The sequence below is a fragment of the Platalea leucorodia genome (genome assembly GCF_965183815.1).
Source record: "Platalea leucorodia genome assembly, chromosome: 4".
NCBI classification, from domain to species: domain Eukaryota; kingdom Metazoa; phylum Chordata; class Aves; order Pelecaniformes; family Threskiornithidae; genus Platalea; species Platalea leucorodia.
In genome coordinates, this window is record NC_138826.1 from 98022113 (window position 1) to 98041144 (window position 19032).

General features: G+C 38.9%; 1 protein-coding gene across 5 annotated transcripts in view; it reads right to left on the reverse strand.

Moving 5' to 3' along the window:
- Positions 1-936: 936 nt before the first annotated feature.
- TMEM168 (transmembrane protein 168) overlaps positions 937-19032 on the reverse strand; it is a 30008-nt gene continuing 11912 nt past the window's right edge. For 4 of the 5 annotated variants that reach the window (XM_082308674.1, XM_082308672.1, XM_082308670.1 and 1 more), the window contains 4 exons: positions 13521-13663; positions 11098-11372; positions 9714-9851; positions 937-5636 (listed from right to left, as the gene is read on the reverse strand). In XM_082308674.1, coding sequence (XP_082164800.1) covers positions 5089-5636; positions 9714-9851; positions 11098-11372; positions 13521-13663 — 1104 coding nt within the window. In that variant the 3' untranslated portion in view covers positions 937-5088. The remainder of the gene's footprint in view (positions 5637-9713; positions 9852-11097; positions 11373-13520; positions 13664-19032) is intronic. The other variant, XM_082308671.1, reaches the window with a different exon arrangement.

Below are 19032 nucleotides of genomic sequence, written 5' to 3' on the forward strand. Positions count from 1 at the left end.
CGAATGGCTGCAGGGCAGCACTGAGGGCGAGCTGTGTTGCTCTCCAGGGTTACCTCTGGATTTGAGAGCAAACAGAAAGGATCTACAGAAATTTAATAAAAAAGGAACACTGATTAAGAAGTTGCAAAAGTAATGTATTCAATCATGAATTAGAAGGATAAGTCAAAACTAAATTCCTTCTGTTAAAAAAGAAGAAAGTGCCCCTAAATCTTCATTGTTCTCAGCTAGTCAATGTGTTAAAAGCGCTGCTGATGGTGCAGTGCCCTTCTCTGCAGCTCTGGACTATGCCTGCCATGGCCATCTCCCCTTGTCACACTAGCAGCTCTGCTTCTCCTCCGTTTCCCACCAAAGTCTCCACTGAACGGTGCACGGCTCAGCCCCGGCTTGTTAAGAGTAATACTGGGGCTGTTTCACGAGCAGGGAGTGCAGGAACCTCCCCGGCAGTTTCTGAGAGGCGCGGATGTGCAGACCTGGCCTCCTCAGCATTCGGCGGGGTCAGCGTCCTTCTGCTTTGTTCTCCCAGGCTTGATCTCCCTCAGACAGGAACCCCCCACTAACTTGGGAGTCGGACCTTACTGGAGATGACAAGTTTGACTAAATACAAATACGCATGTAAATGAAGTCTTGAATTAAGGCTCTATAAAATAGCGTCTCAAAGCATAAGGAACATTTTTACTAGCTTGTTGACTAAGTGATAAAAAAATGACAAGCTGAAAGGTGTTAATAATTTAAGCTAATATTCCTAATTTCTATTAAATTGTTAAACTACAGATAATCCTTAGAGTATTTTCAGTAAACTCTGTTGCAATTTCTAGCTAAAAAAATACTCTGAAACCAGCTGTACAGAAAAACCCCATGTAATTCAAGAGGGAATACAGAAATTTTGGAAGTGATCAAGGCATAAACAAAAACATGAAATGGAAATGAGCATCCAAACCAGCAAAATATATTTAAGCAATATCACAAATACACCAAAAAAGCCTATTTACAGATCTAAAATTGGTACGTCCAGTAAAAATCCTCCCACAAAAAAGTATTTATAAACAAGAAATTTAACCCAGTTACATCGTCTGCTGCTGGCAACAGAGGTGCTTTACAGCTAGCATAGCGTTAATTATGTCTTTGCAAAATAAAGGGAAAACTTAATAAAGGCGAAGAAATTTCCAGGAAAAACTTGAACGGAAGGCTGGACAACAACAATCGCAAGGCATACAAAGCATAAGGAACTGCAAATATGTAACTCTGGTAGTGCAAAAACGAAGAAGAATGGCTTTTTTCCCAAATACTTGTTTAGAGAAAAACACTACTGTGAATTTGCAATTTGAATTACTTTTAAAGACTTAAGTTTGTAGGACTCAGTGCATTTTCATGTTTCAGCAAGGCTGAAGGTAAGTAAAGGAACTAAATGAAACAAAGTCAACATAAAATTACTATCATGATATAAATTTATAACAACCTTTATAACAAAATGCCTGAATATACAGTACAGTGACAAGCCTCTAAAAAACAGTTTCAATTTTCTCCATCCAGATAATTAATTCGTAAGGACATTACCACTAAAGAAAAACAACTTGTACATAACTGATAGCATATGTAACATTCTTTGGAATTAGATTTCAATTCCTCTTTCAGGCGTTGCCCCCGTGTTTCATACAGGGAACGGTGGAGGGGTAACTCCTCACTCCTCACTGGGATTAGGAGCTCCTGGTGCACCCAGGGCTGGGCAGAGACCGCGGAGGTGCCTGTGTGCCAGGAGCTGGAGAGCTCCACCTCCAGCTGGGAACGTGGGTCACAGTAGGACGCCTTGACATTAGTTGGTGTAGAAGAAGGAAATTAATACTTTTGAATTCCTGAGGCTCATCATCCCGCACCCTGGGTTCTGCTGTGTTTTGAAACACACAAGACAGTCTCTTTGTCCAAAAAGGCCTCACAGTTTTGAATGGCTGTAAACATTTTTTTAGTTTAAACCAGCATTTTCACCATGCCTTTGCTGTTTAAAAAAATAATAAAATCAATAGTAGGAATACATTAGCTCATGTTAAAACTATTGCAAATTCAGAAAACTAGAGTTCTTTAACTGAGAAAATTGAAACAAATCTGCAAACACGTGATTAGTTTTGCAAATAATCTTCCTGTTATATTTTTAGCTGACTCTTTATCTAACTTTCAGCAAACTGCTAAAGATCACCCAGTCTATCCTAGAGAAAATCTAACAGTTTGATAAGTAAGCTGGAAACCATTTAATAAACAGAGGGAAAAGATCAGCACCAACTGTTGCGTTTGTTCTGCCCAAAGCTAGGCCCATCACTGCCCTGCAGAAGGGATGCTCCGATTTAGTCTGCTCACCGTCCCAGGGCAGGTCAGGAGTCCCACACTTTTCCTGTTCCCTTTGATGCACAAGAAGAAAGATACAGATGATGTTCATAAAAATGTAACAGTAGCAGATACAGAGTAAGATTTACCCATTATAATTAGCGAGAAGTGTTACGGCTGATGTTCAAAGCTTTTCCAAAACAAAAAGGACTAATTTCTTGACTTTCAAATGTTCACAGGCTGCCTATCGGGTATTACAGTGTTGCTTTAAGGGGACTTTGTTAAAAATTTCTAGTGCTCAAGTTGGAACAGTGTATGATGCAAGCAGATGAACTTTTACTGAAATAGCAGTCAAAATAATGGTGTTTTTACAAACCAAATGATTGCCTTTATGCAATCTTTTTTCTCTGTACTCAAGGGTCGTTGCCCAGAAATGGCTGCAAATTACTTCTGCAGAGGCGGCAGTGCTGCTTTTCTGCAACCTGACAGGTGCTCGTTCAGCCTAACTTCAAGTATCCAATTTATGTGCTTGAACGAGGAGCTTATGTGCCCAGCCCAGGCTCCAGAGGATGACTTAGAACAGAAGTGCTCGAAGGTTATTAAACAGACATATGGGATTTGTCTGCTTGACCTTTGACATATGAAAGCAAAACCAAAACAAATCTAATAGGCGCAATCACAAGAAAATTAATCCTAAAATAGAGATCAAATGAGTCTTCCTCAACTGGAAATTACTTATTTCTCTTCGTTAATGAGCAGTGGAGCACTTCAGGTCACTCGCATGGATTCAGATGTCTAGCTTTCAGACACCTGAATGTAAACGAGACGACTTCGACCTCAGGCTCCCACATTAGGAACTTAAGTTGGATACCTGAAGTTAGATGGTGAGACTACCCTCTGTCCTTACTGAGAACTGCCACCTCTCGAATCCATGACAGAGCTGCAATCACAGCATTTACTTAGAGAAGACCCAATGGAACTGAGTCTTGGTAGGATATCTCATCTCTCATTTCTTTATCCCCTTTTCACTTTATGGAAGGGGATAGAGAAAGGCAAAGCAGGGTGGGGATGGTGTCTTGCTAAACAAAGTTGTGTAATACACAATAATGAAGAAACTTAGTGACTGTTGCTTGTAAATCCTACAAAAAAATCACCATTTTGAAGTTGGTGGGTGCAAATTATTCTGGCTATTGCAGATCTCATAACTTATTTTCAGGAGCTACTAACGGGTATCAGTGTTAGCAGATTCTCTAACTTAGCTGGCTAAAAAGTTCAAATGGAATTAGAAAAACCCTTGATGGCAAAGACTTAAAGAGCTCCTAAAATATTTTCAGGTCTTTAAATAAATAAATAAAAAAAAAGTTATATTTTAGACAAATATCAGCTAATGCCTAACATTTTTATTAAAATACTGATGGAAACAGAAAAAAGTAAACTCTAGGTCTACTGGATTGCACACACGTATGCAAAAAACCCACCACAAATGGTACTGTCTTAGCTGCTTAGTTGTTTCACTCCTTATTTTCTGCACTTGAGAAAATGAGATCAGAAAGCTATGCAGCTGCTCTGACTGAAGAGGAAAGGCTGGGGCATGATTTCTAGAGTCCCATCCAGCTCTGTAAATGGAAGGATTGAGATTAGGACCTTGTGGCTGGGAGAACAGAGTTGAGGATTACTCATGATTCACTCCTGTCAGAAGGGAATAATCTATTCTTTCTGAGAAACTTTGCTTGTGGTTTTAATAGATAATGAACTCGTTGGTCCGATCCTGTACTCAGCATTTTACAGAATCAAGCTCTTAGGCACAGCAAAGATTTCAGATAAACATGGAAGCAAGGCAACACTTGTCTTTCCACTTTTTATCTAGGGATTATTTTCTTTGTTAAATTCCTTGGGTGTTTTTTTTTTTTTTCCTTCAGGGTAGCTTTCCAAAATACAAACTAGTAAGAGCCTGGAAAAGACAGAACTGCCCTAACAGGTGAGGGAAAAACTCTCAGTGCAATTTTTGATTCCATATATGAATTAACTACTGGGAATATTTACAAAAAAAAAAAATCACCAGCAAGATACTGAATTTTGAAAGTAACGCTGAAAGTTTTTAAAACTGCACTTCAGAAAACATTGTCTAAGCAGCACCAGAACATTCGAGGGTTGTCTGATTTCCTTGTTTTCTGTGGCAAATTTCCACTGACGGCAGTAGAGAACTGAGGCAGGGGTTGAAGATGTAAAAGCAAATAAAATTAAAGATTCTTGGTAGCTACTTACCTACAATGGCTATTCATTCTCCTGTTTTTTTGGCTCAACGCTGTTTTATAATACCCTTGACCCCACCATGTAATTTCAAGGACATATAAATTGATTTTAGTATTAGCTTGGTTTCTTTCCTGTATTTGAACCTTATAGTGGATATAAATGACAAATAAGCATGCTATAACATTCACAGGAGCTGCTGTCCATCAAACTGGTGACTCTAAACAAAGATTGCTTTAAGTAATGCATATGAACATGCAGACTGTCTCCAAAATGCATGGTCATATTAAATAAGTCTCTTACATATGTACACAGACCAGTAACAAAACTCAAATATCATAGTCCTACCCTCTTCTGTTTAAGATTGTAGTTTCTATCTGTTGCATATACTGTAGCTGCTCAAAGAGCTGAATAAAGTGAGTGTAGCAGACTTTTTCAGAGAAAAATAGTCATATAAAAAATTGTAAGTACAGTACAGTGAGAAAGTTCCCAGAGCTCTCACTTCATTTTCTCTTTGGTTGCTAATTAGGATTTGACAAGTTTGAAACCCTGTCCTGTGTCCAGCACTGTGGGAAGAAACCAACTCATTTTCAGTCTTTTCAAGCACCTAAAACACGCTTTACAGACCCAGAACAGGTTGAGACCACAAAACCAGTTTGCCAAATGTACTAATGGATAGGTGATACGGGGGAAGTATATCATCCAGTGTTTGGCAACATCACTTCCCGTTGGCAAATGCAAAGTGTAGTCGCTCCAGCGTTTTGACACACCGTACACCGCTTTCACTGTACGTCCCTTTTCGGACCAGCTGATGTTACTGTCGGGGTTGCAGTTGTACTCAACCCATTGCCTGGTGAAGTCACCAAGCTGTGGAGGGTCTGCTTCCTCGATGTCTACAACTCTGGCCATTTCTGCTCCTTGCACAGCAACATACTGGTCATTTACTTTTCTTACTTCTTTAACCCAAGGCTGAGAGTTCTCACAGTCTAAAACGATGATGAGTCGAGAACAAAAAGTGCTGTTCTTTTCTCTCCACCATTCCAACAGTGTGTCAAGTCGTAAAGCATCACCCCCTGCCACAAGGAAAAAAGATTTAATATTAGGATGAAGAATGAGAAACCTCTCTAGAATTTTGACTGCAGGTTCCAAGAATCCCTTATTTTAACAACTTGGACAGCTATAACAGAAGTTTTCAACTGATCCTCCCTGTTTGTAGATGTTGCAGATCTCCAGAGAGGTATTAACTGATTCCACCTGACTTGCTGTGGCAGATGAGGCCATTAACTCACCCTTGATTTCAAAACAAAACAAAATGAAAACAACAAAGGAATTCCCTCACAGAGTGCAAGAAATTACACCCTATTGAAGAAATCTGGAAATAGCTAAACAGGAAAAGAAAACCTGAAATAGTTTATTTTGTATTAAATCTTCATAATTTTAAGGAAAAACAAAAGGCTTTTTAATATGTTTTTATTAATATTAAAAAGGACTCCAACTGTATCCTCAACAACCATATCCTGGGCCAACTGTACCCTGGCCTGCCTCAAAAGAAGCGTGACCAGCAGGTCAAGGGAGGTGATTCTCCCCCTCTACTCTGCTCTCGTGAGTCCCCAGCTGGAGTACTGCGTCCAGCTCTGGAGCCCCCAACAGAAGAAGGACATGGACCTGTTGAAGCAAGTCCAGAGGACGGCCATGAAGATGACCAGAGGGCTGGAGCACCTCCCCTATGAACAAAGGCTGAGAGAGTTGGAGTTGTTCAGCCTGGAGAAGAGAAGGCTCTGGGGAGACCTTATAGCAGCCTTCCAGTACCCGAAGGGGGCCTACAAGAAAGCTGGAGATGGACTCTTTACAAGGGCACGCAGGAGAAGGGATAATGGCTTTAAACCATTCTATGGTTTCATTTTATGGATTTTATGATTCTATGACTCCTCTTTTAAGGAATAGAGAGGACTTTTGAACACAACACAGGCTAACAGTTTCGAAGCACAATGAGAAAGCCACCTACAGGCACAACCATCACTTTGGCTTGAAAAATTCATATTACCAGAAATGGAGAGATTCAGTCTATAGACAGAGTTGTCTTCAAGGCTTCAAGACGACTAAAATTGGTATGGATTTACAACTCAGTGAAACAAAAATCTCAGAGGAATTTTTCCACAATGTTTATTTCCTATCAGCTCAGAAAACACTTGCAGCTAGAATGTCCAACTTCTCATGTTCCATGTCAGCTCTTGCTCCAATAATGCTTTAAAAGAGCAACTGTAACTAAACAAAGTTACCTATAGCGGGGAGTCCTTTTGCGCAAGTGTAATGGATACTGCAGGATCTATGTAGCTTTGAAAAGCAGACTGCTTACTCAAGTGCATAAGGAAAGCATCTTGCAAACGAGTGAATAAATCTCCATTGGCTCCACAGTGACTATTAATGTGAAGAACTGATATGTCTAGGTGTTGGCAGGTTGGAGCTATGACACAGATTTACAACAAAAACACTCTAGTTTGAAAATATCAACTTTAAAAAAAAAATGAAGACTTTTAGAAGAAAGGTAGAAAAATGTGATTTAAAATGACTGCATTTTAATAGTGACTTTCATTTTGGAATGTAAGTACATTTAGCACTGTTTAATATCTTGTTAGTAGGAATTTAACTGCACAGATGAATCTCAAACAGTACAGGTGCATATTTCAGCACTTATATTTCTATCTGTAAGGGGTGACAAAAAAGTGCTTCAAATTAATAGCTCAGAGTTAAAACTTTGAGCATGCTGTCACAGCTAAAGTAAAAGCAAAATTACAGGGCTACAACTTTCTCCAAAAAATGCAAACCTGGAAAATTTAGTACCAAAGAAAGTCTTAATATACAAACCTACAGTAATGCCTTGTCTCGGTACATGATCCCCAAATTGCTGTAGTTATTTACAGCAGAGACTTGTATAGAAACAGTTTCCCTTTTCTAGGTAAGCCTTCTGTGTCAATTAGCAGTAAAAATTTCTTTATTTGTTCATGTTTTAAAGGCTTATAAATAAACTTTATTTTAGTGTAACTATGCAGGGGTCCGGGTGATTTCAAAACAGTAGTGGACAGAACTGCCCAAAGAAAACCATCTCATCCTTCAGACACACACACAAACACCTGCTCAGCTTCTAACCCTACTGACCTCAAACACATGGACTTACCAGCCAGCACGAGATTTAGGCACCAAGCTGTGTAAGAAATCTATGCGTCTGGCCACATCTGGCTCTTTGGCAGGTTTCGCAGGCAGTTAAGCCGACAGTTTCAGCAACAGAGACAAAGCTTCATTAGCCCAGCTCTTGCCTTCGCCTTCACTCAGAGAACACGACCTCCCAGGTCATTTGACTGCTCATACTTTATGCATGACTAGTTAACAGTTTCTTTTGTACACCACTGTGTTACATCTCAGCTTCAACAACAGAGAAACATCATTAGTGAACTAATAAATCCAGTAAGCCTCCTTTAAAAGATGCCATTATAAAGCAAAGACTACACTGCTACTGCTGTGCTGTATCATGGCATAAGCTGGCAGTAAGACACTACTTTTTCTATTAGATCCAAATGTTATAGTTCACTGTTGCCATCTCTCTTCAGCCTCTCCAGAGGTCGGAGGACAGTACATGTTACAGGAGCTGATGACCAAATGCTCCATCTGTCAAAAAAATGCCACTATCCAACACATGCGGTATAATTGCACAATTGAACAGCCTTCATCTTTTCAGTTTATACTCCAAGTTACATTCAGGGCCAGTGCTATCTGGAAGGAGTATCAAGTTACCCTCCATGATTTATCTGTTGAGATTCAACAAGGCTAAGTGCCAGGTCCTGCACTTGGGTCACAACAACCCCATGCAACGCTAGCCTAGGGGAGGAGTGGCTGGAGAGCTGCCTGGCTGAAAAGGACCTGGGGGTGTTGTTTGACAGCCGCCTGAACAGGAGCCAGCAGTGTGCTCAGGTGGCCAAGAAGGCCAATGGCATCCTGGCTTGTATCAAGAATAGTGTGACCAGCAGGACCAGGGAGGTGATGGTGCCCCTGTACTTCGCACTGGTGAGGCTGCACCTCGAATCCTGTGTTCAGGTTTGGGCCCCTCACTACAAGAAGGACATCGAGGTGCTGGAGCGTGTCCAAAGAAGGGCAACGAAGCTGGTGAAGGGTCTAGAGCACAAGTCTTAGGAGGAGCGGCTGAGGGAGCTGGGGTTGTTTAGTCTGGAGAAGAGGAGGCTGAGGGGAGACCTTATTGCTCTCTACAACTACCTGAAAGGAGGTTGTAGCGAGGTGGGGGTCGGTCTCTTCTGCCAAGTAACAAGCAATAGGACGAGAGGAAACGGCCTCAAGCTGCGCCAGGGGAGGTTTAGGTTGGATATTAGGAAAAACTTCTTCACCGACAGGGTAGTCAGGCATTGGAACAGGCTGCCCAGGGAAGGGGTTGAGTGCCCATCCCTGGAGGTATTTAAAAGATGGGTAGACGTGGTGCGTGAGGACATGGTTTACTGGTGGACTTGGCAGTGATAGGTTAACGGTTGGACTCAATGATCTTAAGGGTCTTTTCCAACCTTAATGATTCTATGATTCTATGAAAATTAATCACAAAAAAGGATGCAAGACATGTGGCAGCTGTGTGTTCCTCTCCTTTATGTGACTATACATATCTCCAAGTAGAAGCTGAAGATGTGCTTGGATTGAGTACTGAAAAGCAACTTCGTGAGAAAGCTGAACACCACTGCATTTATACACTGTTTCTGTTAGCACAGAAACTTTCTTTTTATTGTAACGGTTACCTTGGCCCTTATCCTAGAAGTGAAGACAGAGCATAATTTAGGCTGCAGCTACCTGAACAGGTATACAGAGACCTGAGCTCTCCTGTCGCACTCCAGGCTGGCCAGATGTAAGCCAGGACTGGGCTGGAAGCTGTCCGATTTTTGCAGCAATGTTCTGTTCTCAGAGAAGTCATTCAGCCACCCTGGCATACACTGCGGGACATCACTTGCGCTAAGCTCAGAGTACAACTGTGGCTTTTTAAAATCACTGATATGGATGAAGCCTTTGACAAAAAAATACATGTTGCTCTTCAGCAGGTGTAACAGTTCAGGCATGGAGTTGCACCAGAACAGGTATGCAGCCTCCAGATGAAAACTGACCTGCACCTGAGCACCGCAGCATGACCGCACGCAAAGCTAGTATCTGTCCACGCTGTTGAAGAGCACACGCCCCTGGAGAGAGACTGCTGACAAACAGCCAGGAGCTTGCAGGCACAGCGCCATCCAAGAGAATTAATTCTGTCCCAGGAAGAAAAAAAGTTGCAAATTTTCAATGTATTTACTACAAGATTCACTTTCTGCCCACAGCAACCTCAGAAGCCCAGTTCCATACAGCAGGAGAGCAAGGCTAAACCTGCCAATGATTTGAAAACTTCAGCAGACTTACCAAAGAATACAGCTGAGATAGGACTGCCCATTATAAAGAGATCAAAAACAGGGCAAGAAAAGGGGAAATGGCGAAGTCTATGCCAAGCATATGACGAGGCATTAAACCTGCTCTTTATACAGGGGTTTGTAGTCTTGAGGCTACACTGTGCCCACAGTGACTCTCAAACTCTAGGATGTCAGCAAACCATAGCTGTTTTCATGATACGAGGTTTGCTATATATTTGAAGACATGCTTTTCTAGTGTGGATTGTACACCTGCCCTCCTATTTCTTTTACTGATTCTATCTTTTACAAAAAAAAACAGAGCACATCTTAAGGACATGAATGCAGTCCTTCATGACAGCCTAACTGATAGAGTGACACAGAACGCTGTATAATTCACTCTGCCATGCCCAAGGAATGAGAAGAGATTATGCTCGTTCATTAGAGTGAACAAATATTCCTCAAAATACAGGGGAAATCTGTCTTTAGAGCAGGAGGGTGTAATTTCCACTTTACTTTTTTGGGGAAAAAAAGTAATCTTTAAAGTTAACTTGTTGAATTGTAAGGGGAATATGAAATCATGTTTAAACTTATAAGCGTACATTTGGGGTCAATAATATTTAGACAATTTTGAGAACAAGCGTAAGATTAGTTAGCTGCAAAAGGATTTTTATCAAAGTGACTAAATACTAAAATCATACAGAAGTTCATAAAGTAACATACCTGACTGCCATACAGAGCAAGGTAAGGAAAGAGCTGCTTCTTTACATCAATTTAACTGCATACAAAAGGGCCTTCTGCATTTCTCCATTCTCTCCACTAGCAGAGGTAGTTAGCCTGCAACCTTGCCTATTTTGATGATTCCTTGTAGCCCCTGAATCTCTTAACAGCCATGCTCTGTATATTACCCTTTCTTTTCTTCCTTCCCTGCCAGGAGCTTGTATGAGCCTGTTCTCCAAAGACTGGTGGTTCTTTGCCATTCCAGACATAATAAATGTGACCAAAACTTCAAAGTTTTGCAATACAGTATGATTTTTTTTAAAGAATGAATTAGTTGATTGGGAAAGCTTATCAATACCAAAACTATTAATAAAAAAATCCCCAAACCAGTTACCTGCCAGTGCCCATTCGCCAGTGCCATGGGAGTGACCGCTGTAATATAAAATGTAGGTATCATGTCTGGGTCCATCTGCTGTCCGAAGTTCAAGAAAAGACTTGATCTTGGAGTGAAGGGTATCAAAGGTCAGTCCACTTGTAGAGTAATCACAACCATATGTCTCAATCATGTGATATGCAAAAAATCTTTGGATGGCATTAAGCATGCCAGTAGACCTCAGATTTAACTCTTGTACGTGCTCAGGTGGAAGAAGAGTTGGTTGGCCATCAGGACTAAAGAGAAGAAAAACAGCTGTGATTATGATTTATAATTATTTCATGCTTAGTGGACTTTTAGCAATTGGTCATTTTTTTTCCCTGTGCGTGTTTTCTCTGAAGTAGCACTGTTCTAAATTCAAATTGACTTGAAATGTACAGTTTATAAACAATTCAAAATACTGTATTTGAGTGAGGGACCACTATCTCCCCCTCCCTTTTGTCACATTTCTTCACTTAAAGCATAGTCCTTACACAACTCCATGCTATTCCTGCAGCTGAGAAACAGAGGGAGAGAGAAGGGAGCTGTGATGTGAACATGCTGGGCTTCAATGATTTCATTAAGTCCCACTGAAAGAGCACTGCCTTCAGACAGGCATTTGTTCACACACAACTGGAAAGAAGTGGAGGGAGAATGAGCGTTCGTCTGCACAAAACATGAAAACTAGTTTCCAATAACAGACAAAACAGAAATCCAAGTACACATTTTGCTCAGATATTTTGAATTATTTCTTCTCTGTTCCAAACTAGCTTTTATTCAATATGGTACTCAGGCAAATACAGTAGTTCTTACTTGCGTGTGCTGTTCAGATGCTGATCTTTCAGCATAAGAAATATGTTTCAGATGATGGTATTCACCTAAAGTTCTAAGAAAATTACAAACTAGACCTGGAACAAACCACATATATATAGATGTGTGTGTGTGTGAACGTGCATATATAACAAATGAGTCCCTGGGTTCCCTGGGCAATGGACAGATTTTGTGGATGAAAATACGGAGATGGTCTTAATCTACTAATACAAAATATGACTTCTGTTTTTTATATATATTTATGTATGTATGTATGTATTCTTCATGTATTTTGTTTGCAGGTCAGTGTGTAAAGCTCCCTGCTCTCTTTTTTGGTCTAGCTAATTGAATTTTGCACCTCCTCACCTGTCTAGTGCCTTCATGAAGGCTACCGTTCCACTACTACAATTATATTGAATACATCATCATTACTGTTTGTCTCAGCAAGTGAAGACTGGGTCCATTACTGAAACAGTCAAGCTTTGTTAATAAGGAAGTTTAGTTCTGTGAGGTCCTAAACAGTTGCTCAGCAGTATTGCATTCACTCAGAAATTAGAGGGAACTGCAGAGGCAGAATAATATAATACAATGAAAGAATTAAATCATTGCCATGGAAACAAAAATAATTTATTTCTATTGTAATGTAAATTTTGAAATTTTTTTTTTTTATCCCCAACAATAATTGACTATATGGATCTTTTTAAAAGTGCACAGCTGAAGACTGTAGATTGAAGCCCAGAAAATTTGTTTTTACAGTACTTTACACTATTTAAGACACAGTGATCTAAGATCAGCACGCTACCTTCTGTTTCTTTGCCCGTTGATTTTTTTCCCCATCCGCTGAATCCATTACATCTACTGCAAACTGGGCAGTTTTCATCAATTGGGCAGTTCTATTTTTAAGCCTCTCATTTCAACTTATCACTCTGTTTCTCTTGTAATTCAAGTAGATAACTTACATAGCTCTTGTTTATCATTTACAAAAAAAATGTGTACACACAATTTTAATTTTACAGGTAAAGTAGCATTTGCAAGTTTAAAGCTTATAAGAAACACACACAAATGGGCAAATAATAATAGTACAATCCCTCCACCCCCAAGCATTTCTCATATGGTAACATTTATATTGGAACAAAAATCACCTGTAAATTCACAATACCAATAACCGACCTGTAGTCCACTCACAAATCTTACTTCAATGTCCTTTAAATGTAGACACCATCTCACTTAATAGAATTCAAAATTGCTTTAAACTGATCTGTTTGGTTTATTAAATCTCCTGTTACAAAATATCTGCACTCAGTCAAATGCTCCAATCCTCCTTTGCATGAGATATGGACTGTGGAATCTGCCTATGCATGATTGGTGTGTAAAGCATTCACTGGCTTTCTAAAAGCAAATTAAATACATATAAAAAGGTGGAGCTGGAGTTACTCATTCTTTTTGGAAAGTGAGGAAAAGGAAAAATACAAAATCTGCCTATTATTTAAATTTGTATGTAATGCTTGAAAAATACAAGCAACAGCACTGCATTGCCTCTATGAGCTAACACTACACTTACACTACTGTGAAGGTGAAATACATGGTAACCATACCTGCAAAAGTTGGTGGGAATCACAACAGCATACCCAACACAGGTTCCTCCCAAGCAGTTTCCCAGCTCATGGAAAAGCCCATGAGCCATGGACTCCAGAGGTAACACGATGAGAAACGCACTCATGAAGATCCCATTGGTTGGCTAAAAGGAAAACAGAGAGATTTTAGGTATTGCATGAAAAATCCTTCCTATCTATTGGTTATGCTTTTATGAATAATTCCCTGTGTTTGATTAAACATAATTGGGTCACGAAACACGCAAGTTATTATACGTAATGTATACTTATTTTTCCACATACTACACGATGAAGCACTCTAAAGACAAATGAAAGGCAGATTTGGGGTTTTGGGGAGAAGGTGGCTGGCAAGCAGGGATCACTCTTCTGAAAGGAATGCATTTGAAAACACTAACAGCACAGGACTTAGGTTTAAAAGCCCTGATCATAGCTTAGCTTTACCCATTTAAGTAGGAAAATCAAACACCGCAAAATTATTTATGTGGATGAAATAAGTAGATCTGTAAATATCTGCAGGATCAGGCCTTAATCAGTAAAGTACAACACAGAATATTATGTACCAAGCATCAGATGGTAGCATACTATATTGTGTAATTAAAAATATAGATTTAACTATTCTCGCCTTTTAACACCAAGAGTTTTTAAAATATTCTTTGTGGAATACTATATATCACACAAAAGATGATTTGTGAGAACATTTATAAACATTATTGCAATTAAAAAGACAATTCTTAATCAGCTACATAAATATCAGATGAGAAGGGACATCCACTACAGGACTTTGTAGCATTCACACAGCTAATACCCTACACTGAGCTTTCCTGTTTTGTAGGTAAAAAGCAGTTTTGGAAAAGATTACACTCACTGATATATGGATGATTTCTGTAAAAAAAGAGAAGTTTCAAAAGTTAAGTCTCAACCACTAGTACTAGTAAAATAAAAATGGACTTCTGAAATGCCAGCTGTCAGTGACAGGCAGAACAGATACAGATTCATTTTAATTATTTTAATATGATGTAAATGGGTTTAATGAGGCATTAAATCCTTTAGGAAAGGTAGAAACAGTATTATAATATACAATTAACCATGAACTTTGATATCCATGATGCAGTTATTAAATATTAATGTTTGTTACATAGCAAAGGAAATAAATTCATAGCTACAGGTTTCTGTCTTGAAGAGCCCTGTGGCCTCTGACTACATCTATTTTTTTTTTCCCTCTTTTCATAAATATACAATATTTATGTTTTTAAAAATCTGGGTATTGCCTCATTGTTTAACATTCAGTGATTTGATGTGGCCTGGTAGTTCAGCTTAACACACAGACAAAGCTGTTAATAATTTGGAAAGTGAATTACACTGAAAAAAATTACACCTAAACCAACTCAGTTCTTGTTGGCAAATGGCACTAACTCAACTATATTCAGTTTTTAAACACATAAATATTACACGATTTAGTCTGAAAGAACAGCTATACCCATCTAAATGTGCTTCCTGCCCTAAGGAAGAATTGTTTGCTACCTGTCCTGGTTTTAAAAAGTGTCCCATTATACTTCTGATGGAAGGATCTCACCTATGTGCACTTGAAATGGTTGCAGTAATACTTCTAACCACAAATAAACACCAGAATCTGATATTAACTGATAACTAACTGATAGCACTATTCTCAAATAACTGGTAACTGTTAACTCATAGCACTATTCTCAAATTCCAACATCTGAAACCACTATAAAACGATATCCAGCTCCTACTATGGTTTATATAATTCATGACAAATGAAAATTTTATTTATTTAGCTTCTAGCGCTCAAAGACATGAGGACATGACACTGAGCAGACATCAAATCATGTTACAGAACAACCATGGAGAGCTTCCCTTTACCCACAGCCCTGCGCACCTTATCACAAAAGTGCAATTAATATGCTCGTGGACTTGCTAACGTTCGAGCTACAAAACTGGTTCGGATAGAACAAGTCCATCAACAGGTGATAACGCTAGTGTTAATACTGCAATCCGATTTCATGTGGAACCATGCCATTTGATGCTTTGGTGCTAGTAATTTGAATCTACACGGAGCAACGCATGCCTACAAAGCGCACATACGTTATAGGAGATTCACAATCACTTTCATGTACATCATTTTCTTAGCCATCTCAGGATCAGGCCAGATATATTCCTTTCCCCGTCCCAGTCTTGCCTAAACTCAGAGGGTCAGGATCAATGAGTGAGTGAGCAGCTGGAATGTATTTAGGACAAGTGCAGAGAAGCATTCACATACTGATTCTTGAGTTTCGTGTCAGAGAATAAGGATTTCCAGAATAATTTCCCCCAAATCCACACAATTACCTGAAATCACCAGAAGACAGGAAAGCTTAAAACACTCTAACAACTATGGTGCAACCTCAACTTGTTTTGTTATTCATAAGGAGAAAAAAAATCCTGTAACTAAGACAATACAATTTTTGTTTCAAATGTATCAGCAGAAAGTGCTCATTTTTGTTGCTCAGTTTTCCAAATGCAGTCAGAAAATGAAAAGGACTCAAGAGCAGCAGCAATAAAAACTTGCAAAGATCTGGTTATTTTCATTCTATAGAAACCTTGTGAAATATAAGACTTTGATGAAATAGTGGAGCTCTCTAGCTAAATTAGTTTCAAGATTTGGAGACTTACTTTTGCAATTGTAGATACAAGAAGGATAATTTGCTTTAAGTTAAAAAAAAAGGAAGACTTGGCTCCCGCAGAAACTGAAGGGCTCGTCTGGAAAAACTTCCTATTCGTGATCGGCTAGTCAGAGGATTTTCTAAGCTTTGGAAAGACTGAACACATGCACTGGGAAGTATTATAATGCACTTTTATGACAAGTTCAGCTTTTCCATCATATATAAATATGACATATATAAATATGACTTTTCTTGGATCTTGTTAGAGCAAACTGCTCTTACATTGCATTAGTGTTTTGATCACAGTGAACATATTACAAAACAAAAACGCCATTTGCCCATAAAAACTACGGCAACCATAATATCCTAAATAATATTATTCTATTATTACTTTATATGAATTTTATTGTAGAAGTTTTCTTACAACATGCCACGTTGTTCTAAACACTCCCTGCATTTCCCCAGTCCCCTAAACACAGGCAAGTTATTAAGCCCACAAGTGTTCTGCAATAACACAACTTGAGAACATCACAAAGATAAACAGTTTTCACCAAACTTCTGATTGAGCCTGGCTTCTAAAAAAAATGCACATTTAATTGTTGAAAGTATTCCTACTAACGAAGATACGGGCAAGAAAATTCACAAGTACTTGTGAGATAAGGATCCTACATAGAAACTGTAAGGATCATCTCAGGGATCCATCTTACTCTGCATCCTGCTTTGAGTTTGTACCAAATATTAAAGAGGAATGGGAAATATGCTCTATAGGGTTATGAATCAACTCAGCTCTATCTGAAGATTCAATTTAGTCTTCATTTAGTGGCCATCTTATGCTATGGAGTAGGAAAGTATTGTTAGTATGGATATTTTACATTTATAGACGTCTAATGTAAAGATGCTGGCACTTGCTGTCAGCGCTTTCTCAACAGTTTTGATTTAGAAGAAATATATCACTAATATATAAAAATGATTAATGATGTTTAGAGCAGCTCTATAGTAAGATAATAAAATATTTTAATTCAGCACGGCAAAAAATGACTGGTGGCATTTTAAAATACCTAAACTATAAGAACTTGAAATAGCAAAAAATAATATCCAGTTAAGTTAGTAATTACTGTAAATCTGAAGATAGGTTCCTCTTTTAAGATAACAGCTAAGATGCCAGGTGGAGACTGTCAGTGCTTTACTAAATCCAACAGATTTGATGACTGGTCCTTAATGGAGCAGATGGCCATGGATGCATAGGCGGAGCCAGAAAGGGATTTTGTTCTTTCATCTGTTCAACCCATTTTCATTCTGTTTTCAACTGCACTGGCAATCTCAGCCTGCAGTACATCCCCGTACTCCAAGTGCCAATTGATTCCAGACAGGCTGCTCAAAAAGCAAACAAGACAGGGACCATCTCAGCAATCCCACTGAAAACATGAGGAGCCATTTTATCTCTTAGTCTTTGGGTTTTGTTTGCCTTTGTCTGTCTTCTTCTAAATGAATATTTAGGAAATACAAAGTGTGTTCTCATTTCAAATAATGTGGAAAAGGTAAAAAAAAATATACTTCTTGCCTCTGATGACTGAAATGACAGACAATAATATTATCTTTCCGCTTTCTTTAGCTTTTCAAGCAACGCTTATTGTTAAGTGTAACTGTTAAAACACCAGAAGAATTTAGAGCTATTTTACAGCCAAGATATGTAATTTTATATTCATGGATAGGACAACTCCAGTCCCAAGGAGTAAACTGCTGTTGGAAGTGGAACGATTCTGGAACTCTATTTAACAATGGAGCATTACTGACACGTGACAGACGAAAATAACGAGGAGGAAGAAAAAAAAAAAAAGAAATGTTAGTTTAAATTGGAAGCCAGTTACAAAGACCACAGAAGATCCCTTCTGATTAAAATAGAAATAAATTACTAAACATATGTCAACTAAGATGATCACAGAATCACCGAATGGTTGCGGTTGGAAGGGGTCTCTGGAAATCATCTGGTCCAACCCGCTGCTCAAGTGGGGCCACCTAGAGCAGGCTGCCCGGGATTACATGTAACAGACCAACAACTGAGGAGGCTTAGAAAGGTGTCTTTGTGTATTTTCAAGCAAAAATTCTGCCCTGCTTTCCATTATCCACGCTGAATAATATTTACCTATTTTTATATATCCATATACACACACATAAGTACAAAATAAACAGTTCTGCTTAGCTCCTCTGCAGTGATTCTGCAAAAACAAAGAAGTATATACGCTCCATGAGGGCGAAGGCTCAGGAGAAAAACGATAACGTGATAACTAATCCACAAATATTTGATGGATAGCTTATTCCAAATGAAAACAAGATATGTACATTACAGGTAAAAAGAAGCTTAAAGACAAAATTTGTAAAGTTACAACGTAGATCAGCTATCAGAGGAAAGTGCCTTATAACAAATCATTGAATGAAAGAATAGTCTCTAGAGAACAATAAATAAACCATTACTTCTGACTATTAAAACAGCCCTGGGAAAATCTAGAAAACAGTTTGCAGAAAATAGTCATCATGTTCACTGGCAGGCAGATTTAATGTGTTACATTTCACAGCCCTGACTCCTGTTCTAACCATGGGAAAGCCTGTGCTTTAGTCTACATGCATTTGTCCCAGCAAAACCAGAAGTGGTTGTCAATTTAAAAGCACTCTAAATGGATTTCCGATATTTTTTTTTTAATATAAAAATTTGAATTCTGGAATTAATGAGACTTTGACAGCAAAGCTTAACACGTAAATCAGATTCTTCAGACTAACACTGAATGCTTCCTTCCTCTTGTCACCCGAGATCCCCTTCAGGACCTAGGGCCTCTGGA